Raw genomic sequence first — 25761 nt, 5'->3', positions numbered from 1 at the left:
TTTGATTTGATCACTCTGTCTCTCTCTCTCTCTCACTCACTCTCTCTCTCTCTGTCTCTCTCTCTCTCTCTCGCTCTCTCTCTCTCGCTCTCTCTCTCTGTGTGTCTCTCTCTCTCTCTCTCTCTCTCTCTCTCTCTCTCTCTCTCTCTCTCTCTCTCTCTCTCTCTCTCTGCCCATTGGCTGCTGGGGTCTATGGTTCACATGCAGCCCATCATTGGTTTTTATGAATCTCACCCCCTCCCACTCGCAGCCGTCCTCCTCTTGCCTGTGTTTAGCAGATCCATGTCCATCATCTACCTCTGGACGGTCAAGTTCGCTGGCACGTCACGTCCGCACTTGAACTTGCAGCAGCTCAGGGGGCTTCGCTTACTTTCCATTCCTGTCTTGAGTTTTTCTCCAAGAAGCCATGAAGCCCAACGCAAGCGTCTTGCCACTACACGCGCGTCTTCTGTACTATTCTCTATAATTCATGTGGGATACCCGATGCATCGCTGAAGAAGATTTTTACTCTGGACTCTCTGAAGACTCTGGCTCTTCCCAATGTGAACCCAGCTGAGACCGTGCCCAACATGTCTCGCCGCAAGCAGGGCAAACCCCAGCACTTAAGCAAACGGGAGTTTTCGCGTAAGTTCACGGGGAGTTCTTCTTTTTCTTTCTTGATAGTTTATCTAAAATGCATTTCATATAAATAAGTTGTTTTTTTTTAATAGAGTTCACGAAGGTGCGTCTCTTAAGATGGAACGAAGCGCGTTTTGCTGTTGAGTTGCGCTTCGCAATGATTCGCAACGCGTGAAGGTTGATTATGCATTTGTGTGTGTGTATATATGCATGTGTATGGAGTAAATTAAGCGTAATTTGTTAGCATTTAAATCATTTTACAAGAAAAATTCAGCTCTAAGTTCACTTTCCCTTGAGATATTTTAACAGCCCAAACTAGAGCTTCCCTTGGGCTTTAATGTTAGGCTTTAAATTAATTGTTAAATTTGTTTTGTATGTGTATTAGCCTACGATTATTACTATTATGGGTAGGCTAGCATGTAATGTTTCTTTTCAAAAACTAAACAAGTGCATATTAATGCTGATTTCAGAAAGTGTTTTTTTCTTCTCAACTTCCTCCTTCGGTTCTACGATTTTCAAGATTTGAAACGGGAATATAAATAATGGAGGATTGTTATTCTGTGAAAGAATGTTTGCTATTAAGTGAAAAACAGTTTATGTTAGTTTTATCTTTGGCATTGGATATACAAACCTGGTGTTCCGGGCCAAAACCTTACAACATGAAGACCATTATAAATGAGAAAATCTACATGCACTCTATGGGAAGTTTACACTTGATCTATTAGAGTTTGGTTTTGTGCCTTTATTTAAATCGCGTTTGAATGTGTTCTAAGAGCACAGATACGCATACGTAACACGAGTTGCCATGTGTATCCGCTAGGGGGCAGAACATTAACAAATGATGGTCCATTCAAGATGAGACACTACTAGGTGAACTTGAACTTGAGCGAAGCCTTCTCTCGTTTATTAAGTGTACCCACACATCTCCCGTTCAATATACATTTACAGTGTTTTTTATGAAAACATTGGTTTAGAGGACATGTGGGTCAATGACAAACCATGTCAGAGATGATAAAAAGGAGAAATCTGTTTAAGATCTAGTTTTAAACACATGTGCCATGCTCTTAGATATGTGATCTTTGTATTCATGTTGATTAAAAAAAATGGTTTAAAATGCTAAGAAAGTAGCAATTAAACTACCTTCCCAGTATACACAAGGGTATACCATTTTTTTTAAAAATATATATATTTTACATATTCAGATTAAAAAACTGATGTCGTTGACCCATATGTATTTTTGGTAATTGTGTTTATCATGTTGAAAAAAGTATAAAATATTAAATCATTTGAAAAAAATGGTTTAACAGTGGTAGTGATTTTGATGTTTTATTTTCCAAATGTTATGTTTGCAAAATCTCCTGATGCTTCATAAGAGGTTTGAATTACACCTGTTTGTCCAGTGCACGGTCTGATCTGAGGCTTTGTTCCAGTTCATAATGATAACACAGAACTGTGCATCTTCCAAGCACGGCTTGAAAGAAGAAGAAAAAGCTGTAAAGGAGGCTTGATTAAAATACTGGAGCATGTTTTTAGTCTTCGTAAGAAACTCATGTATTGTCGCCCCCACCTTTTGTCCCACATGACCTGACAGAATTAGGGTTAACCTACCACCGATGGCAACAATCGCCCTCAGCCCAGTTCAGACGCATGATGTGGTTTTGATTGCTCTTTCATATGTTCTGGCTGTCCTTCTGGGAACTACCCCACATACTCCCCTCAATAGCTAACCTCAGTTCAGAGGATTCCAGCACTTTTAACTAAATGGGTTCCAATCATCTTGAAGTCAAATTAGAATCTATTTTTTGACTCTCTGAGGTGTTGGGTTCATTAAGACGTGAGATTGGCAGGATAATGAACAGGGTCATGCAACTAAAGCGAGCAACCCCCTCCTCTTTACCATTACTGGGCAACCACTGTTTTTCTCTCTGTCTTTGGTTTCTCATCTTCTCTGCGTCGGCCTTACATTGACTGTCAGTATTCCTCTGATAGAAGTGTCAGCATTTCAATAATAGATAGATATCGGGAACATTAGCAAAGCGTTTTTTCTACCCAACTAAAACTGTAAAATCAGTCGATATGACATATAACAACTCTAACACTAAATTTCAACACCTCTTCCATTTATATGGAAATGAATATAATGACCACTTATGGTACATATATAATTAGCACTTATCAAGTCATTAACAGGTTTCAGTATGGATATTACAGGAAGTTGTTCTTCTATCTCTCACACCTCCCTTTCTGCATTTCTCCTACCATAGCCGAGCCCGTGACGGCAGATATCCCAGAGGACGGAAAAAGCCATCCCGGATCGGAACCATCCACCCCTAAAGGGGATCAGGACCTCCTCACCTGTGGTCAGTGCCGCTCCAGGTTTTCTTTGGCTGACATCCTGGTGTTCATCGAGCACAAACGCAGGCAGTGTCAAGGCCGCCTATGCACGGGCAAAGATTCAGACCTGCCACCGTCGCCTCCACCCGCAGGCCTGCGACGAGCCTGCGTCCCAGTGGAGGTGGCAGTTCAAGTTTCGCCCCATGGAGAGGAGCATTTAGCCTCCACGCCGCATGGATTACGGCCCAAGCAGGAGAATTTAACAGGTAGAGTACCAGATGTTTGGGTTGGAGAAAATCTATGAGAGAGTTTGCAAAGTCGAAACTTCTAATTGGAAGGCCTTGGACGGATAACACGTTTCTACCATGGTTTTACAGCTTTCCCACTTTCCAAGTTTGGTCCGTTTCAGGAAAAAAAAAAAAGTACTTGACTTTATAGTAGATGAAAATAGTGTTCTTGCTGTCAGTATGAATGGACATTCTCTCAGTTCTCTCATGTGGCTTTCGCAGATGTTGCTGCGTTTAGTGTGGTTTTCACAAGGTCATATCTCACTCCAGTAAATGTATAGCTGCAGAGTGGTACATTCATGCTGATAAAAAAGAAAAGAAAATCATTTTCAGCTGTCCAAGACAAGGCCTGCCATAGATTGTTAGTGATTCTAGTCATTTTTATAATTATGAGAGAGCGTTTCCCTTTGCGCTGACCGCAAAGTATCTGGAAAGAAGAAAAATATGCAGCACATATTATGGTATTATGTAGCAGTTATGCATTTACTGCTAGTATGGAAATTAATATTTTAGGCTTGCACTTTAAAATAGTTTCCACTGGGATGCCGTTATCAGCTGGGATTGTGGCAGACAATTTTTTGTTTGAATTACGATTACATTATAATTTTTTTTTCTTTTACATTTGATGGATTAAAAAGTATGGAGACAATTTATTTTACAGTAGGTATATTTGCATGCATACATTTTCATCATGAATCCAGTCCAATTTCAGATTGTGAGGTTCTGTTTATATGAAGCCTAAACGTTCACATATTCGTTTACATGTGCATTACATGTATTCTGAACAAAACTTCAGCACATGCAAACCGGAGAAAGCAACTGTGATAATATCACCAGATCTAGCATGAACATAATTGTCATTTTTGCCATGGTGTAAATATTCATTCTCATCCACTGACCTCACATTCGTATGACATAAAATGTATGTAAACACAAGGAATTTTTCAGTTTCAGATCGAGCTCAGTCAACTGAGGTTTATACATAAAGGCGATTCAATCTGATTGATTAGTCAATCTGAATATAAATGTATAATTTGGGTGCATGTGTCCTTGTTACATGTTCTATAGTAATAACAATAGATTATGCTGTAACCTAACCCTAATCTAACCCTTTAGTAAGAACATGTTGGTGATTAATAGTACTTAATTGTATGATTAATTACACTGTATCAAGGACAACATAAAATAAAGTGCAACCGAAAGTATTTTTTATGTACGCCTCGTAGTATCTCTCAGGACGTTCAGTGTTTGCCCGTCCCGCTCCAGACAGGTCACACGCTTTCACCGTTACATGTCAAGCACATGCGTGATCTCCAGTCTGCGGTCGCGTCATGCAAGCAGATGTCCGTCACAACAGATGGAATTCTGTATCGGCTGTAAATGGTGAATCCGTTAAAGGTTCACGCTTGGAGAAATTTGCATGATAAACAATTTAAGATATGCATGTGGACACAGCAGCTTTTAATACCCCCCTTAACAACACCCCATCACACCCCCATTTTATTCAAGTCTGAATGCCCCCGAGCAGCCAGACGATGAGCTCAGGCAATAACCCCCTTCTGCAGACCTCCTTCCCCTGCCCCCTTATCTGCTATCTCTCTAGGGTTATTTTCTTAAGTACATCCATGTGAAGCCATTTTCTCTGAGGCTGATATAGGTGATCCCGTCTCGTATTGTTGTTTAATAAGCGTTGTACCGTCTCCTGGTCCCTACAGACTTCGGCTCTTCATCATGCAAACACAAAGAGAACAGCTTTGATGTTATATTTTGTTAACTGTTATATTTTATTGTGCCGATCATATTTACATTGCACGTTAACTGCGTGTAACTACTAAATTGCGATGAAATGGTCTCTTTCTGTTATGTTATCCGGTGTCTTCTGGTGTTCTTGGCCTTGGTGTCTTGATGTTTTTGGCACTGGTCCACTATTCTCTTGCCGGAGAGAGTTATGGATCATTAGCTGGAGGAGAGCAAGTGGAACGGGAGACAGGAAGTTTGGGGATCCCCAATAGTGCATCATTACTGAGGAGCTTTACAGGCTTAGCTCAAAAAAGACAAATCTGAAATGACAAATCTTTTTAATATCTCAATTTTTTTTGTCCTACACAGCAAAGAAAATAAATGGAGCAAATAAAGATCTCAACAATGTCTTTAATTGTACTCAAAACATTTCTCATTGAATTTTTCAAGATCGAATTATATGAGCTGTTATCCACATTGATTTCTTAGCGCTATATTCTTAGTTTGATCTCAAATTGTATTTCTTTAAATGATTTTTAAGAGAAACATGTGAGACAAAGACAACTAAACTCCGCAACATTTAGCTTTGTGCAGTTACGTTTTGTTGAGTAGTTTGATGCTGATAGTGATTGAATATTGTTTCTTTAATATGTCATAGAAAAAAGTGGCTGATTGGTTTATTTATGAGAGTCTGAGCAAGAGTGTATGTGTCTGTGTTTGTGTGTGGTTTGCCGAGCCTGTCTCGACGCAACATGACAGCGCATTTGACTTGGCAGACACTGCCAAGGGGTTCCCTTTCAGTGGGCATATGGCAGGACATTGGCACAGAGCAGGCGGGAATGTGTATTGTGGTGAGGTTTATATATTTGTAGCTGACATGGCATTTCAAGAACTAACTGCAGTGTCCTGCAGTGTGACATGCATTCTATTTTGCATTTTTACATTCTTGTATAACTATTAAACATGCAAGTTTGTGACCTCATTAATTGAGGGACTACATGGAACATTAGTACTATTAAAAATTCCATTTGCCACAACACAATAAAGTGCGAAAAAGCTAATAAATGCTTAAAATAATAATATAATAACATTAAAATGAAGGCATTTATAGCATGTAAAATATACAGTTTGTCTTATTCATATACATATACAGTGCATTGAAGCAAATTTTGCTTGCATAACAGAGCTTGCATGAAAACACATTTATTGTAGACACACAGGCACACGTCTCCAAAAGGTTTACTGACTGTGTTTTGGCACACAACTCTTTCAGCATTAAGCTATGCAATCATCAGATCTGTCAGGAGCATATGATATTCTGACTCACCTGTGTGTGCGTTTGTGTACAGATGTGTTTGTGTGTGAGTGTGGCCAGCCAGCTGAACTGTAGACACTTCTATTTAGTGTTTGCCGTGGGAATACAAAACTGCCTGCAGCACTGTGTTGATATATTGTAGGTAATATAAAATATACAGTACATGCTTTATACTGTACTACATTTGATTTGGCTTTATTGTTCACAAAAAATATCAAACATGGGTATAAAGCCATAACAAATGTGCAGTGTAAAGTAAATTAGTTATGAGAAATGGGTAAATGTGTTCTTCTAATAATCAATTTATTTCCTCTAAAAGAAAAAAATATTTTACCCATGCATTAGTGTGTTTTTTGATGATGTGCAGATAATTTAGAAAAAAATGTTTTGCTCTTCTGATTCTAGGTATTTCCAGGACAAGGCATTGTTATAACATGGTGGACTCAATATATGTGTGTGTGGTCTGCAGCTGGTGTGTCTTATCTGTGTTCTATAGAATGAGATAAAGACCCAAGAGGCCCCTCACTGTCTAGGGTCATGGTTCCCTGAAAGTCTCTCTCTCTCTTGTTGTCTGTCTCCATCTAGATTTTATTTTTTACCTCTTTATTCACGCTTTTGCGTGCAAACTCAATTTCTTTCGGGTCAGTTGGTTGCAGTGGAGTTGAACGACATCTGTAGTTTTGCTACACTCTGAAATAGAACACATTTTGATGCAGGGAGGAAAGTCAACATCAATGCACATCTGTAAAGATACTTAAGACTCTTAAATCAGGTTTGACTCTGAGCGTTGGACTTAGACAATGAATAGGAGGGCAAATAATCATTTAATAGTATGTCAAGACATCAGCTGTGTAAAGCACAATTCAAGTAGTTCCGTAAAGAGCCCGATTAATTCGTTCAATTCTTTGAACTTGAGTATTTAATTTTGCTCTTTTACTGCAATAGAAGCACTGAAGTGGAATGTAACAAAATGTTTAGTCTTTTATCTTGGGAAACATTCTTTCTCTCTCTCTCTCTCTGAATCTCACTGATAATATTCTGTGGCTCATTTGAATTTGAAGCACTTCTTTAATCTTCAAAGCCTTGATTGCTTTATGAATATGCATGGTACATGCAGACTTTAGTTCATTGCCTTGTTGTAAATTCTAATGACCATTAGTTCCTCTAGGTAATTGCCAATTATTTTGCATATTTGATTAGCCCATTATGAGTTCATTCAGTTGATATGCGTCAGGCGAAGAAGGACTGAGTCGCTAGAGAAATAAACAGAGCTGTGCACCATTAAAAGATTTTAAGAGTCTTTTATTCTAAGTCTCACTGTTTAAAATAGTAACTTTATATAACAATGAACATTGCATGAAATGTAAACAAACATCTACTGGATTCCCATGTAGCAGTCATGAGCCAAGGTCATAAATGATTGATCGCTCCAAACAGAATGTAGTTGGATTAGTGCTACATGATGCCACATAATGGATTATTTAGTGTTTCTAAAACATTAGCAACCGAAAGGAGATTGAGGTAGCTTGTTGACGTGTAATTCAATGTGTGCCATGATGAATCTTTCATGTGTACATTTGGTCAACCATGATAAATTTGTTTGGATTGAATTGCACAACTATATTATTTGAATTGGAATGTAAGGCCCCATACATACTCTATGCAAGTATGTGAACGTAAACGCTCTTAATTATGCTAGTTTAATTTCATGCCGTAATTTGTTGCGAAATATCTCGGACTGCGCTTTCCACTTCTTTTTGTCAACTACTGAGAAAATTAGATAAAGTTAACATATACTGTAGCTACCTGAATCATAACACATCTGATTTAATGTCACATTTATAGTTAACTCCATCGCCCCCTTGAGTACCGGAGCTCACAATAATGCAAAAACACATTAAGTAAAGTTTCCTGTCAAAGCATTTGCATTTGCGTACTTGCATGAAGTATTTAAAGAGTTTTGTAGACAAAACATTAGCTTACTTTAAGTTCATTCCTTCACTGTTACTGTGAGACAAACTCACAGTACATTTAAGAAATCAGCACCTGTGTTTCATTTTCAAGTGAGATGCACTGCAGCTGGCGGTACCTTTATCTGCCCCATCACAGGTGCTGGCCCTCCTCCGGAGCCTGACTTAACCCTGTGTCTATGTCATGGGGTGTGAGAAGAGGCCGGCAGGGAGGCCGGCGGGGACACAATGGGGGGATTGTGCTCAGGGCGGGGGCTCGGAGGCTGAGGCAGCCCTGGCTGTGGCCAAACAGGTCGGGCCAGACAGCATGATAGATGGCTTTGTTTAAGGGTCCCGGGGTGGGGCCTGAACTTGAGGCATTTTGTTTATCCTGAATAGAGCAGGGGGGGAAGACGCCGGAATGATCTATGTCTCGCTCGCTGAAGAGCTTTAGAGGGAAGAAGACAGGAACGGAGAGAAACATCCACAAAAAAGTGGCCAAAACAAGTCAGGAAATCAGACAGATGGAATGAGAAATTCAGTTGAAAAATAGCTGAAGAGTACACCAAAAAAATCTTCACTTACTCAACTGCATGTCATTCCAAAGCTGTCAGACTTCACACAGCTCTCTTCCATGTATTGAAAGTGGATGGTGACCAAAACTCTAAAACACTATAAAAATATCACAAAAGTAGTCCTAACATACACATAACTTGTGTATGTCTACACATAACTGCATGTCCCTCTAAACCCGTCTGACTGACATCTTTCTGTAAAACACAATTATAGAAGCTTAGATCAATGTTGATGCTGCACTTTTTCATACATGTAATGTAAATGGTCACCAAAACTCCAAAGAGGGCAAGATATTACCATATAAGTAGCATAAAAATAATCCATATCAATTATCAATATGTGACCCTGGACCACAAAACCAGTCTTAAGTCGCTGGGGTATATTTGTAGCAATAGCCAAAAATACATTGTATGGGTCAAAATGATCGATTTTTCTTTCATGTCAAAAATCATTAGGATATTAAGTAAAGATGTAACGAAGATATTTTGTAAATTTCCTACTGTAAATATATCAAAACTTAATTTTTGATTAGTAACATGCATTGCTAAGAACTTCATTTGGACAACTTTAAAGGTGATTTTCTCAATATTTAGATTTCTTTGCACCGTCAGATTCCAGATTTTCAAATAGTTGCATCTCAGCCAAATATTGCCCTATCATAACAAACCATAAATCAATGGAAATCTTATTTATTCTGCTTTCAGATGATGTAGAAATCTCAATTTCGAAAAATTGACCCTTATGACTGGTTTTGTGGTCCAGGCTCACATATGATCATTTTGTGTATGTTACTCACCCACATGTCCTTTAAAAAACCCGTCTGAATGACTTTCTTCTGTCAGGTTTAGATCAATGTTCACGCCACTCTTTTCCATACAGTCAATGTGAATGGTGACCAAAAATCCAAAAAGTGCTAATAAGGACCATAAAAGTATCATAAAAATTGTCCATGTGAATTATCAGTATGTATGAATGTTCATGCTGCACTGTCCCAACATCAATGGTAAACAAACTCCAATAAAAAGGCAAAAAAGGACGGTAAAAGTTTAATAAACAAAATACTCCATATAAATTATCATTATGATAACTTACGTAGAACAGACCAAAACATTTTTAAGTTATTTACTGAAAATTTTGTTGCTACAACCATGGTCACTATTCACTTTTATTAAATATTTATTGTTCATTACAGCTTGAATTGTCTGCAGGAAATGTCTCCTTTTGTGTTCGGGGAAAGAAATAAAGTTATACAGGATTTGTTTGTATTTTTAGATGAACTGTTCCTTAAAAATGTAACAGTTAGTAAGAAGGAATGAGGTAAAGGAAAAGAAAGTGGCTGAGGGAGAGCAGTGCTAGCTGAGCATGTGTTCTTTAGGTTAACGGAGGGTCAAGTTGAGAACTACTGGAGGGGGAAGGGCCGTCCTCTCACCCTGATGGTGGCTGTCCATTTCTAGATCAACTTGGCTGAGCTCCAGGTCTTTTAAATCTGACTAGACGTCATGCACACACACACACGCAGCCCTCATACCTGCTGCCTGTATATCAAATGCCACTAGGTTTTTTTTTTGTTTTGTTTTTTGGGCCAAAGGCAAAAAGAGGCGCTGACTTTTGGACTGGTTAGAACCGGTTGGCTGGCCTTGTCTTCACTTGCGTGCCTCTGTTGAAGACAAGTCACAAAACACATGTGTACACACAAGAAAGAATACCTGAATGAACCTCTTATGAGAGTGCAGGACAATGGAGAGCAGGATAGTTGAGAGATATACATTGTGAATTGAATACGATGGGTGTCATGAAACCGTTCACAGCTACTAGTACAAAACAAGACAAATGCAATGCGATTAAGCTCATCTGAAGTGTGAAAATATCTGTTGAGATGGATAAATATGTTCCTTTGCACGCTCTTCACTTGTCTATCAGTTGACCCACACATTTGCATATGTATTTATGCAGATTTTTGAGGGGGCTCTCACCAGTGTTGGGAGTAACGCATTACAAAAGTAATAATATTACAGTAGTATATTACTTTTTGCTGTAACGCAGTAATATAACGCATTACTAATCAAATTTGGGTAATATTATTATGTGTTTAACCTAAACTACAACGTAACATTAATGTAGACCTACATACCGGTTTACAAATATGATTTCAAATATTTTATGCTATATAGATCTACCACATTACCCTCCACTGGATGTATAATGAGCAGCAATAAACTACATTTTAGCATTTTAGAATGCCTAGTCATAAGTCTGTGGATATTTTGGTGAAAGTAACTCAAAAGTAACTCAAAAGTAGTGTAACGCATTACAATTCAGAGACAGTAATATTGTAATGTAACTAATTACTTTCAAAAGACAGTAACTAGTAATATATAATGTATTACATTTTGGAAGTAACTTGCCCAACACTGGCTCTCACACACAGCAGGGGTCTCTGAGTGTCACGGTTTCTCAGAGTGAATTTGTGCGTCTTTGTGTTCGATTCTGTTGGGTATGTCTATGTTTGTGTGTGTGTGTGTGTGTGTGTGTGTAAATACCGGGGTACGTTGCTCTATATCTGTTTTCTCAATCTTTCTGTTGATGTCTCTTTTTCCACATTCTCGGTTTCAGTATGTGTGTGTATATATGTCTGCCATACCGCGTGTCCGACCCCACAAAGTGGGCCACAACTTCCAGATGGTGCTCTGTAGCTTTGTTTGGTAAGTGAATACTTGAGCTGTAGATGGCCTATCAATATCCACTCTGAATGTGGAGAGACGTTGGCTATACATTCACCATGTTCTCTTTTTTGCAGCCGTCCATGAATAGTTTTAGTTATTTCACATCTCTGTTTATGTCAGATGTGATTTATTTTGTGAAAGTGTGGGTTAAACTAGCCAAGGCCATCCACATCAAGATGGAGGTCCCTCAGATGTGCTCTCCTTGTCCATTGACTTCTTCCTCCATTCTGAAGAGTTCAGGAAACAACCACTATGGTGGGGAAATTGTTTGACCTTTCACTGTTACTGCTGCTCCCTGACAGAAATGCAACTGTGGAATTACTTTTCTGAGTCAAAAATCTAACCGTGTCCTTGAGTTTTGCTTTTGGAAAACATATACATACATGGCAATCAGCTTTGAAATCTAGATACCATGACCTCTGAACAGTTGACCTAAAAATAAAAAAAATGTCATCATTTAGACACTGAACAACGGATGAGTCAAATGATTTTCTTTCTTCATTGAACGCTAAAGGTGATAGGAAGAATGATCACATTCAAAGTTCACACTATTTCTCTACAACGAAAGGTGACCAAATTCAAAAAGAAAGCACTGTAAAAGCAGAATAATGACTGTGTTCAATTTAAAAATTCTGCCTCTAGGAGCAACAGCAAGTCTGGTGTCACTGAGGGCAAAAGTCTTTGGTTCTTGCTTGTCACAAGGCAAATTGAAATATATGCAGGTCAAATCAGATTACAGAGTTATGGCAGAGGGAAAGATTTTCAGTGAACAGACTTACACTTGTGAATAAAGTCGTTATTTTTGTTTTCTTAGTTACCTTTCTTAGTTTCTGTAGTTACCTTGCTGTATATGGGAGGGTCAGAGAGCCCTCAGATTTCCTCAAAAATATCTTAAATTGTGTTCCGAAGATGAACGAAGGTCTTACGGGTTTGGAACAACACGAGGGTGAGTAATAAATGACAGCATTTTCATTTTTGGTGAACTAACCCTTTAATTTTTGGTCAGTCACAGAAAGCTATCATTTTGCTTCAGAAAACTTGGAATCTAGCACATCATTTGTATGGACTATAACTAGTGGTGGACCAATATATATAAGCCCAGATTTGTCATCGGAATTCTATTTGGTGTCAAAAGTGGGACTTTTATTTTGACAGCACTGAAAATACAGTGCCTAAAAATATATGCTAACAATTTCTATATTTTTAAAAATCCATAATAGAATTACTGAATCAAGAAGTTGCTGTCTAAAGTATTTTACAATTTTCAAGTCATTTTCAAATTGTTTATATTTGTATATAATTATTTCAGCAAATATTATGTCCAATAAATCTACATTTAATTGCAATAATTGTTATGCTTGTGTTATTTACTATCTTAATTTAAATATTGTGATTTTCGTCCATCGGCCACCCTTCTTTGTAAGATTTCTGCATCGGTCATCAAAAAATCTAGATATCGGTTCGCCCACTGTTTAGAAAATAGCATCATTAAAACATCCGGAATTCTATTTGGTGTCAAAAGTGGGACTTTTATTTTGACAGCACTGAAAATACAGTGCCTAAAAATATATGCTAACAATTTCTATATTTTTAAAAATCCATAATAGAATTACTGAATCAAGAAGTTGCTGTCTAAAGTATTTTACAATTTTCAAGTCATTTTCAAATTGTTTATATTTGTATATAATTATTTCAGCAAATATTATGTCCAATAAATCTAAATTCAATTGCAATAATTGTTATGCTTGTGTTATTTACTATCTTAATTTAAATATTGTGATTTTCGTTCATCGGCCACCCTTCTTTGTAAGATTTCTGCATCGGTCATCAAAAAATCTAGATATCGGTTCGCCCACTGTTTAGAAAATAGCATCATTAAAACATCTCCTTTCATAATTCCGTTTCCGTTTTATAAAGTCTTTAATTATGTTTAGTCTATGATTTAATGCCTATGTTTCTTATTTGTCTTTGACATCCCTTCCTTTCATTCGTTAGCTCCGACAAATATAATATACAGTGTCCAGAAGTGCTATCTGTCTAGCCAGGGAGCAGATGTCCCATCATGAGCCTGTCAGCTGTCAGCGGCCTGAAACAATCTTTGAGCTCAGAGAGAACGCCGGTCCAATTAAAGAGGTTAATTTGCTTTAGCACTTATCTGTCCATCGATGTATTTCTTTCTGTGTCAGCCTCTCCTGCTCTTCTCAGACCAGTCTCTCATTCTTTTGTCTGTTTACTCTTCTCTCTTTTTCTTTCATTATACCTCTCGTACAATCCCATCTTATTTCCACTGTCTTCTCATCCCTCTTTATGTAGTTTGTTTGCCTCTCTTGCATCTGAGCAACACACCGTGGTGACATTACGGCTGTAACAAATTGAGCACTTGTAGAATGCAGGCATGAAACCGTCACAAAGCTTCCATTCAGCGTCTTACTGACTGAACATAAAGGCCCATGACAGTTTAAGTGGCGTGTTGAGTTTGCATGTGAAAGCGTGTCTACTGATGTTTACAGCAAGAAAGAGGGTTTGATGAGAAGGTTGAAACAATGCATGTGTGTGAAACCCAGACAGACAGCGTTACATGCTTTCATCGTGGAGAAACTCTGTCAAACCTTTGAACGGTATGGTATAAATGTGTTGACATGCATAGATCGGTGCACTTTATTTGGCATGTGATGTTTGTGTGCTCTTGTAGCCAAACTATTCTGGCCAAAAATTGTCTAGGGAACTGAACGATAACAGTTTTTATGAGCCTTTTAGAAGGGCTGGTTTAGAAACCAAAATCTACCCAAATCTAAACTCTGATCCCCCGTCTCCCATTGCTCTTGTCATGTCATTATCGTCTGGATGAGAATGGATCATCTCCTCTGTCCCCTGCCCTGCTCCGTGAACCCCTGCCCTCCAAGCCTGTCAGAGTGAACTATCGCAGACAGATACACACAGAGACACTGTCACATACACAAAGACACATATAAACCCAGAGGCCCATCACACTGAGAGGACAGATGCCCTTGTTGTGGTGTAGAGCCTCCTCAGGATTTTCCTGTCATGTATTAAGAAGCAGAGTACACATATGGAAAAGATGGTTTGCAAAGGAAATCAATTTGGGAGAATTCTAGTTTGGAACATTTTGGGACTTCCCGAAGACTTGTTTTAGCAATTAATGTTGCTTTTGTTAAGTCTATTTGACTTTGTGGATCAACATACTCATTGGTCCTGAAGCAGTCTCCCTCATAAAACTTTGTTTTGTTAGTAGTATACTGATGGTATCAGATGGTAATACCATAGTGCTTTGATATTGAGCTTGGTACTGAATCAGAACCATATTCATGTAACATGTTACTGAACTGGTAATCTAAGGCAGAGGTTGTCAACCTGGGGGCCAGGGTCCACTAGGGGCCCTCAAGTAAATTATTGTTAATATATTAAAATGATGAAACACTAAATTGAAAAAAAAAAATTTTAATTTAAAAATATAAATAATAAAAATATCCACTCATAACTGTTGTTTTTCAATTGTATTAATATCAATACTCATTTCAGTTCATTGAAAACCTTTGAAAACAAGCAGTTTTGTCATAATTATTGCAGAAGTACTGGAAATATTGTAGCTTACAGTATATTGAATATTGTGTTCGACTATGTGGCGCCTTTGAGCCTAAACGTTTTATAATCATACGTTTATAAAAGGTATTTGATAGTAGAATCACCATATTGGAAGTCAAAATTGTGGCATTACATGCCACAAAACAACAGAATAACTATACATCTAATTGCAAGTAAACCATTTTAAAGACCCCATGAAATGACTTTACAAGCACGTGTTGACACATTTCCTATTGAATATTTCCTATTTAAAGTTAGGACATCGAAATCCCACTTTTAAAAAACAGTCCATAGGCCTTTAATTTACATTACAATTGTGAATCATTATTTGTTCTTTGCTATTGCAAGTAATGTAGTCATGTATAAATGGTGTTAGCGGGAGAGACGTTCTCATTCTAGAGTGCATTTGACTGGGGAAAAAATGATAATTTTTATGCATGTAATGCAAGATGAGTCATCAATATAACAATTTTGGTCCATTTTCAAGACCAGAGAGATTTTAAATGCATATATCTGTTCAGTTTGTCAGCTTTTAGGAATACATTAGCATACTAATGACCTCTAAGCTAACACAAATGCAACAAAAACTCTTCTGTGCCTGTATGTAATTTTCTCTTAAAATACTTTTAAGTCCCTCTGACCGTGAGGAGAAGCCAGAAAGCTGCTGAACGTCTGTTGTGCCGCTCTATCAAATACTCTTCCGCTTGGCTCCACCACTCACTGAGTTGTGACCCTCGACCCCAGCGGGGCCGTGTATATTTACGGTCTTGCCAGCGCCTCCCTGGAATGTCTGAATTTAAGTGCATAGCTAGAGATGGTGTGCTGTCCTACAGCTGCCTGAGTATAAATCCTGCTGTCACCAGAAGGCCTTCAGTACCCCTTCTTTCGCTTGTTGTTTCTATCACTCTCCTCCACTTTTACACAACTTTACTTTACTTAACCGCACAAGTGTCTCAAACCAGAAATCTGTGCCTCCTGCTCTGTGGCGAATAAGGAAGCTTTTGTGCCTTTTTAACGTCTTCAGAGCTCATTCACGGCCGTCGAAGGAGTTCTACGTGACCACACACACAGATGAAACACTCCCACTTATAAACAGGCGAAAGTAGACAACTGGTTCACCCTGTACTTTGTGAGGTTAAAAAAATGTTGTTGACATCCGTTTACATGAGCTGGAAGACCTGATGAAAACAGCCCCCTCTCTGCGACCTCTGACCTCCTACAGTCTTTCAAAAGTATGTGCTGTATAAGAGCTGTGAGCTACAAGGCTCCAGACAGATTTCTGGCAAGAGCGCACAGGTAACATTCCAACTCTAGTCGAAATTCCTGAGATGTATGTTGTTAAAAGGATGATTCATCTGTTGCTATAGCTTAATTAATATTCAGCCGTTGCGATTGAAATGTGATAGTGGTGACAGATAGCATTCACATGCCATCTGCCTCAATTTTTCATGACTACATGAACCCAAAATGTTGTAGCTGATTAATTTACCCATGAAAAAATCTTTCGTATAAGCAGTTTTTCACGATGAACATCCATCCACATGGCATTTTGATTCATTTGGAGACTTTGAATTACAAGAGCCATGTCGGCCTATATTCAGTGGTTATTTGGATATTAAATATGGATTTTCAATTTGGACATACGAGTCAAAACCGAGCGACAAATATTTCAAGCTCTCTCTTCATGTATAGAGTGTGTCATAACAAACTCTCATGGCAATTCATAACTATTTTTTTCTAAAAAAAAAAAAAAAGTTTCCAAACAAATCTCATAGTATGAATTTATACGAAATTGCCATTTCGTAAAATAGTTAAAGTTGGTCGTAACCAGCCATGACCACAGCAAGCTGTGATTGGGTCATATCGCTTGTTCTCCTTTTGAAAGAGCCAGGACAGAGTGAAGAATTACCTTTCGTAGGAAATTTGTGTTGCACCTGGTTGGGACCAGTGTTGGGGGTAACGCATTACAAGTAGCGCAAGTCACGTAATCAGATTACTTTATCAAGTAAGTGATGCATTACTTTTAAATTTACAACAAATTCTTTTTTTTTTTTTACTTTTTCAAATAAGTAATTTTAAACTAATTTCTCATTTATTTACTGACACCTCTACTTTCCCGTGCCGAGAGAAATTGGGAGTGAGGTGCAGAAGCAGAGGTACTTCCTTCAGCCTGAGGCTTATTAATTTCACATGAAAAGTGTGAAAAGGGCTTTTACAGTTGCCAAAAAAACACTTTTGGGGTTATTTAAAAAACAAATAAGCAAGCCTAGCCCAGCCCAGGTGACAACAAGTAATGCAAAAATAACATAATGCATTACTTTCTATAAAAAATAACTAAGTAATTCAATTAGTTACTTTTTTATGGAGTAACGCAATATTGTAATGCATTACTTTGAAAAGTAACTTTCCCCAACACCGGTTGGAACAAGGTATTCATTTCAGAATTCACTGGCTATTTTTAACAGTTTCCTCATTGATACTAAAGCAGTAGCAGTTTGCCGAACTCTCCCATCTGCTACCGTACAGCGATGCAGATCAGAACATATGTATCCAATTAAGTAGCAAAGCAGAGAGCTGGAATCCAGCTTGATGTCAGACAAATGAAGAATTGGGGTGAGTGTGGCCTGTCTTAGCCAAGTGATGGTTGCATCCATCTTACAGAAGCTTATTGATGTTAAATGCATGTGCTAGAGCTGTTATATTTGAGTTAAAGGGGGACTGGTATACTATGTCTGATTGTATGTAACAGCTGCTTTTGGCTTTCATAGCCCCCCTTTTTTAAACACCACCTCCTGTAGCTAATGTCAAATTCAGTTATACTAGCATGATGTAGCTTTTTGCTTAACCTTTTCAGTTTCAACTTAACCTTTATCTTATTAATGAGGTTTGCGACTAGTCTCACCAGTGGCGTAACTTTGCTTTGAAAAGTGGTGGGGACACAGCGCAACTCGTTTTGCTAGTTTTTTATTTAATAACCTAATTTATTTGGGGACTGGGTTTAGAGTTGTACAAACTTAATTTTTGCTTTTCAAAAATACATCGATAAAGCGACAGCTGCAAATCACGTCGTTATTGGACTGCACGAGTTATGCATGCATAAGGAGTCAAATTATTATTATTTTTTTTATCACCCTAATTAGATTATGAAGAATGATTTGTTGATCTTGTTTTCCCTTTAATACATAGCCTACCTTCCGCAATATATTTTTCAATTACTTTCAAAAAGTGGTAGGGACAATATCGACCCTGGCAAAAAGTGGTGGGGACATGTCCCACCCGTCCCAACCGCAAATTACGCCTATGAGTCTCACCAAGAATAAAACTTCATCCATCATTCTCTGGTTGGACCATTAGATACTACTGGTTGAGATAGCAATGCAATAGCAATTTGGGGACTCAAACTACGAATTATGTAATTATAGTTGCCTTTATGTATCAAACTACACTGAAGAAAATTTGGTGGTGAGACTATTTTCACTCAGAAATCGCTAGTAAATTTCACAAGTAATTACAACAAAATGGCACATTGAATTAAACATGAAATTTTGAAGCAGAAAGATTGAAATAGTTAAAAAAACTTTGACAATTTTTTACCATGTATGGATGTCTTAATTATAGTTGTCTTGATATATTTAGAAATTATTTCATTTAATTCTAGCTTGATTTACTACATCACTTGAGCCCGGGATGCGCCAGATGGGAAGCCTTAAATATTGACCTCGTGGCTGTAATGTGAATGGGGAACACTGGTCTTTTTGTACTGGTCCCAGTACCAGAGCTCTTCCTGAGGGGGGCTTCCTGAATGAATCCTCTCACTAGGCCTGACTATCACATGCCCGTTTAAGTCTGTAGTCCTCTCATGGATCAGGAGAATGCAAAGAAAGGGACAGGATGACTTGAAATAATCTTTGTTGAGCAGTGTGGAAATGTTGGCATGGTGGTAAGGTTTAGAGCTATACTGGACCTCTCACTGTACACCTCTATACATCAATGCAGAAGGCCAGCTGTGTTAATGGACTTTCAGGAACTCTTTAGACTAACAGTTCTAAACAAAGTAGTAAGCCACTCAAGGCCAAGCATTACATGGTTAAGGGTGTTGTTAACCTGGGTACAAAGTGGAGTTATTGTCAACGACAATAGCAGATATTTAATGTTTAATGTAAAGTAATGTGAAGCATGATTTTGGATCAATGGATTGGGCTACCCAGCGCAATGCGATCGACAAAAAGGTCCTCATCCTGGTTGTGTGTGGTTAAGGAAAAAAACTCAGATTTACATTTGACAGTTTATCTCCTCTTCTCTGTTTCATCGTGTTAGGATGCATTGGCTGTTTGCAGTTTTAGGATGAATCTCACAAAAACGATTTGTCATTTTACCACAAAATCATATTAAATATTTTGCATAAAGAAATTGAAGCCTATTTCAGACATTTAAGATTTTTTTGCTTTCTGAAATTCTTATTTTCATGAAAAAAGCACATTTCCCCACACTTTATCTGTACATAATGCAATTTCACTTATGTTTTTTTTTTTTATATCTATGATTCTCAGTGGTGATTTAAAAATTCTGTAATACAATGACTTTTGAAATTTAAAGGGGTCGTATGATGTTGCTAAAAAGAACATTATTTTGTGTATTTGGTGTAATGAAATGTGTTTATGCGGTTTAAGGTTAAAAAAACACATTATTTCCCACATACTGTACATTATTGTTTCTCCTCTATGCCCCCAAACAAAGTAGTTTCGCTTTCACAATGAAGCACACAGCGCCTTCACAACATGGCGGCGGCGGCAACAACAATACTACAGCGAGAATAAAAGTTACGCATTCTTTCTTTGTGTGAACATTTGGGCGGCGTTATGCTAATCTTCCCACATCGTGACATAGATATGTGGGGACGTGTTAGAACGAGCCGTTTTAGGTAGGCTCTTAACTTTTATAAAGAATATCTCTTTGGATTTGAGACTTTAGTCTTTGCAACTTTACAGATCTTCTTTATGCACCAAGAGCTTGTAACACTCCAAAGAGAAAGGAAAAATTGAAATCGCATCATATGACCCCTTTAAAGCATAAAATAAAGGCAGTACAACAAATATTGCCAATGATGATGATATATACTTTTCACATGTGCTTAATTGTCATGAATCTTTAAAATAGGCTTATTAAACGTTTTATTTATTTTGTTTTATTTTGAGATCTTTTTTTATAGGTTTTTGTGACATTCGCTCTTTAACGAAGCATGAATGATAAAATTCTGTTTGAGGTTGCTTTAACTGATTTACATCAGCTTTGGCTCGTCCAATCAGATTTTAGAAACGGAACGAACCATTTTCTAATGAGTATTTCATAAGAAGCAGATTATTGCTTGTAGATATTTGCTGGAGTCAAACTGTCTCCACCATATGTTCCCCTCTTCACTGGTTTTCAGGCTTCAGTGTTTGCTCTGTCTGTGGGACAGTCCTGTATGCTAACAAAACTTACACCTCTGCCCTGTGCAGACTAGTCTAGTTCATCTTTCCCAGTAGCCACCTCTTTACTTTTCTCAGACTGCCACCTCCCCCAGCCGATCCCTCCACCCGTCTGTGGGCTTTAAACGCCTTCCCCTTCACCTCTCCGTCTGGTCCACTCTTTTTGTCTGTCCGCCTCTTTAATGTGCGTTGCTAAGGTGACTGCTGACCCATTGCTTGGCGCTCTATGAGAGGCCCCATTCCAAGATGGCTACCCTTTTAGACACTTTCAGTTTGCGATGGGGGTAGGGTGTGTGTCCAGCGCTGGTATTGAGATCGCTGGAAATTAAACCCTTGGACCAACACATGTTTATGGGCACTGACAAGAATATACCAGCTGCCAGATGAACGCATTCTTTCTTGTGGCCAAATACGTTTTTCTCACCTTGTCCCCAGAGTATCCATATGGCACTTGGAGCATTTCATTACATTGATTTGAATATGAGAATAATCATGTCTAGATTAAACTAGGGTCAGGTGTGAGGGCACAGATGCTTGAGTGAAGTGTAATTATTTTTTGGTAAATTATGCATAATTGTAGCCTCATCGTGGTCCTCAAATAGTAAATCTTGAACGTGTTTTCATGGTGTCAAATACTCAGATCTGCGACTTTTAAGCACAAAGTTCAAGTCTTTGGTTTCAGATTTATGCTTATCTTTGTGTATTTAAGAAAAGGACTGTATAATAAAGGGTCTGAGTGCTTGTGCAGTGACTTGCATGTAGTGCTCTGCGATTCAGGCATAACCTGATATAACCTAAAGTGCAGAGGTTGCAATAACACCATTTCCATGTATTTTTATCTATTGCTGGAAGGAAGTCTTTACACATGGTAGATCTGCAAATACTGTATATATTTTGGATAATACATTCAATACAGGTCAGTTGCTCTAATCAATTTAAATAGGAGATAAACCTTGCGCAAAAAAATTTGCAAACAACTAAAAAGGCGAAAAAGACTAAAACAATTTAAATTGATGGGAGTTTGTCAGAGTAAATGTCTTATGTATTGTACCTCAAACGGAAAAAGTTGATGCAAGTGCGATTGCTCTCCACATAAGTCTTGTAGAGCAATGAAAATGTCATATCACTAATCTGTCCTTGAAGTGTTTGTCTGTGGTCAGGCGCTCAATGCAACACAGAATAAAAGAGAATAACTGAGAAAGAAGGAAAGAAAAAAAAAACAGACTGCTTCTAGGCTTGCTGTTTGGTATGAATGGAATTATATTATGCTATATATAATCACATAAAAATGCATACAATCTTCAATTTATCCTAGAAAAGGATATTTTGCTGATGCTCCAAGCAGATACAAAATGGCTCTTTTCTTTCCTGTTCTCAAAATCTGGACGGACAAATGCCCACAAATTGTTCTGCCAGACCTCCCCTCACCTTTCTGCATATCACTAAAGAAAATGTGATTGTCGGCCATGTGCTGAAAGGAACAAGGTTGAAAGTAATCAATAAGTCGGCCTCTCAGACAAGGCCACCAAGTAATAGCTGCTGTTGGTGAGGTGGGTGTTTTAAATGTCAGCGACGCAGGATGATTATATGGCTAGGGAGAACACTTCTCTTATTTTAGGCTGTTTTCACACTTTGTTTGATTGCTTGGTCCAAACTTAAGTATGATTTCTTTCTTTCTCTCCCTGCCCTGCGCTTCTCTTGCACATAGTATTTTGGGGCACTACTGTAATTGTCTTGTTAGATTTAACAATAAATTTACACAGAATGGAACGGCTTTTTGTTTTCATCTGCTGCAAATGCACTGAAATAAAAGCAAAGAATGTGAGCTGCTCTCTGAATGCAATTTGCCATTACTAGTTCACTACTACAAGTTAGGGCAGATTGCTTTCATACCAGTTACCATGAACTTTACCCTAGACCCACTTAAGAAGTGTTCGCTGGAGATCAGAAAACTCCTTTTAACACAAGGTGTTAAAAGACAGGAAATGCTTGGGGTGTGCTCTCTGTGTTTGCTTGTGTATGCAGTATGAAAGCTAACAAGATAACCAAAAATGAGTTAAACCTTTATCCTTATTTTTTTGTCATGTACATTGGAAATCCTCAATACAGTTTGTCAGTTATTGCTGTACTGGTGATGAGGAACATTATACACTGTAATGATTGTTGTCTTATAGAAAAGCATGTATTTTTAATTCTTCAAATATAAGCATTGGCCTGCTCGTATGATTCATGCGATAATGGTATATGATTTAATTGGAGTAAGCATGAGAATAGACATGCAGGCAAAGAATGGCCTTTTTATGAAGGAAAATCTCCCGAGGAGGTCAAACCCCACACAGGTGGCAGCAATTAACTGTAATTTTTGCAGATTGTAATGATCCATAATTTACCAGCCTCCCCTTGCATCTCTTATGCAGGAAAAATTTTTTTGATTGGGTGCAGGTTTTTTGTTCACTCTGGCCTTTGTGTCAGATATCTCAAAGACAGGCACGGCAGTTTACATTTGGAGTGATATTCATACAGAAACTGAACAACCATACCTCGAGTTTCAAAGGCTTACCGTATCTCGAGTTTAGCCTTTACAGTTGTGATTTATCATGTCAAGATTTTAAGGTAAGAACATAACTGTAATAGCAATAATAGCTAATACATTGGATGATAGAGGTAGTGGCTAAAGCTCAGAGTCAGAAAGTGAAAGGTTACTGGTTTGAGCTTCACAATTGTGCCGCTAAGCACGGTTGCACTTGCAATTCCAAGGGGACTTCTTGCAATAAATGTGCTGGTAAATGTGTGTGATCAACTTCTATGGAGAGATCTTACTGAGCCTTTGTAGTAAAATAGGAGCATTTCCTAAATGGACAACTAACCTTCTCCCTCTGATTTTGTCTTGCAGAAAAAGATGAGCCCAGTAGCTACACTTGCACAACTTGTAAGCAGCCCTTCAGCACGGCTTGGTTCCTGCTACAGCATGCCCAGAATACCCATGGTTTCCGAATATACCTGGAGAGCGAACCTGGAAGCCCGTTAACTCCTCGGGTGGCCTCCGCTCCAGGCATGGGTGGTGACTGTGCCTCGCAGCCACTGCTACATGCAGCCCACCTGGCAGACAGTAGTCCCTATAGCCTGATGAGGATAGCCAACAGAGATGGGTCCTCGGTTCCTAGAGAAGGCCGATATCCCAGGACACCTCCGCTCTTTAGTCCCCCACCACGGCATCACATGAGCCCAGATGATCTGGCTTTGGCCCCCCACCACCCAAGCGCCTTTGACAGGGTAATGCGTCTTAATTCGGTACCCTTGGATTCCCCATCTATGGACTTCTCGAGACGACTACGGGAACTAGCAGGCAACTCTGCTGGGTCCTCTCCGCCCATGTCACCCAACAGGCCTAGCCCTATGCAACGGCTACTGCAGCCATTCCAACTAGGGGCGTCTCATTCTCCTTCTGGATCTCGCTCAACACCTACTCAACAAACTCCAACTGTGCCAGTTGTGAAGGCAAAGTCTTGCGAGTTTTGTGGAAAGTCCTTTAAATTCCAGAGCAACTTAATCGTCCACAGGCGTAGTCATACCGGAGAGAAACCTTACAAGTGCCACCTCTGCAACCATGCCTGCACTCAGGCCAGCAAGTTGAAGCGCCACATGAAGACTCATCGGCACAAATCCTCCTCTACTACCTCCAAATCAGATGATGGCCTTTCAACTGCCAGTTCACCTGAGCCAGGCACAAGTGATTTGCTAAGCAGTGCCACCAATGCTCTGAAATCTGTGGTGGCAAAGTTTAAAAGTGAAAACAACGGCGTCATCCCGGAAAATGGACAGGAGGAAGATGAAGAAGATGACGAGGAGGAGGAGGAGGAGGATGAAGAGGAGGAAGGGGAGGAAGAGGAGGAGGAAGAAGAAGAAGAAGAGGAGGAGGAGGAGGAGGAAGAGAATGAGAGTGAGGTCGGCGAGAGGAATGATATAAACTTTAGCCTGAGCCTAGAAGGTGCACGTCACCATGAGAACAATAGACAGCGACACAACAAAAGTGTCGAGAGAATTCAGGATTATCGAGATGCCCAAAAACTTTACAAACGAGGGGACCACAGATCAGCTAGTGTGACAGGTGGGGATGAATCCCCACAAGAGTCTGATCAAGTCAACAAGGGATACCTACCCATTGTAAATGGAACAGCCTCCTACCCAAACGATGACCTTTCAAGGAAACTTCTTGTCGGAAGTCCAGAATCCGACAGCCCTCTCTCCAAACGCATCAAGGTAGAAAAGGACCTTGATCTTCCAACTCCTACAATCCCCAATTCAGAAAATGTCTACTCACAGTGGCTGGCTGGATACGCAGCGTCACGCCAGCTCAAGGATCCTATTCTCAACTTTGGGGACTCAAGACAATCACCTTTCGCCACGTCTTCAGAGCACTCCTCGGAGAATGGAAGTCTCAGGTTCTCCACTCCCCCTGGGGAGCTAGATGGAGGGACGGCCTCTGGGCGCAGTGGCACGGGAAGTAGGGCCAGTACACCCCACCTTTCCACTGGTCGACCCAGCTCCAAGGATAGTCGACGTAGTGACACTTGTGAGTTTTGTGGCAAGGTCTTCAAAAACTGCAGCAACTTGACAGTGCATCGGCGCAGCCACACTGGTGAGAGGCCGTACAAGTGTGAACTTTGTAGCTACGCCTGTGCTCAGAGCAGCAAGCTAACACGGCACATGAAGACGCATGGACAGACAGGCAAGGACGTTTACAAATGTGAGATATGCCACATGCCTTTTAGCGTCTACAGCACTCTGGAGAAACACATGAAAAAATGGCACAACGATCAGCCATTAAGCATTGAAATTAAAATGGAGTAAACTTTATGATGTCTTTCGCAGTCCTAGGAAAAAAATATTTAAAGCACAGTGTCAGTTAATTATGCTGGCCGAAAATGTTCAAAATGACGCAAAACTCTGAGCCTCTCTAATGTGCAATAACTAAATGTTTTGTACTTCTTTTCTTACTGGTTGGCATGTTTTCATGTGTTAGCTTGATTGATAAGCATTAGCTGTGTTGCTGTTGTTACTGTCTTTTATCAAACAGGACATTTCATGCGGCAAACAATTAATTTTTACATATCATACCTAGTTGTATTTTGTCATTTAAGCCGTAAT

The 25761-nt window shown here is 39.0% G+C and overlaps 1 protein-coding gene across 1 annotated transcript; it reads left to right on the top strand.

Annotated features, from left to right (window-relative positions):
- The first annotated feature begins 569 nt into the window (after window positions 1-569).
- Window positions 570-25761, top strand: LOC107752124 (B-cell lymphoma/leukemia 11A-like). The gene is made up of 3 exons (XM_016567992.1): window positions 570-624; window positions 2883-3218; window positions 23507-25761. Exons 1-3 carry the CDS (start codon window positions 570-572, stop codon window positions 25462-25464), a joined length of 2349 nt encoding a protein of 782 aa, XP_016423478.1. The 3' UTR covers window positions 25465-25761.

Source organism: Sinocyclocheilus rhinocerous, unplaced genomic scaffold (genome assembly GCF_001515625.1).
Source record: "Sinocyclocheilus rhinocerous isolate Xijiao unplaced genomic scaffold, SAMN03320098_v1.1 scaffold2306, whole genome shotgun sequence".
Lineage (NCBI taxonomy): Eukaryota > Metazoa > Chordata > Actinopteri > Cypriniformes > Cyprinidae > Sinocyclocheilus > Sinocyclocheilus rhinocerous.
This window is presented reverse-complemented; position numbering and strand designations above follow the sequence as displayed.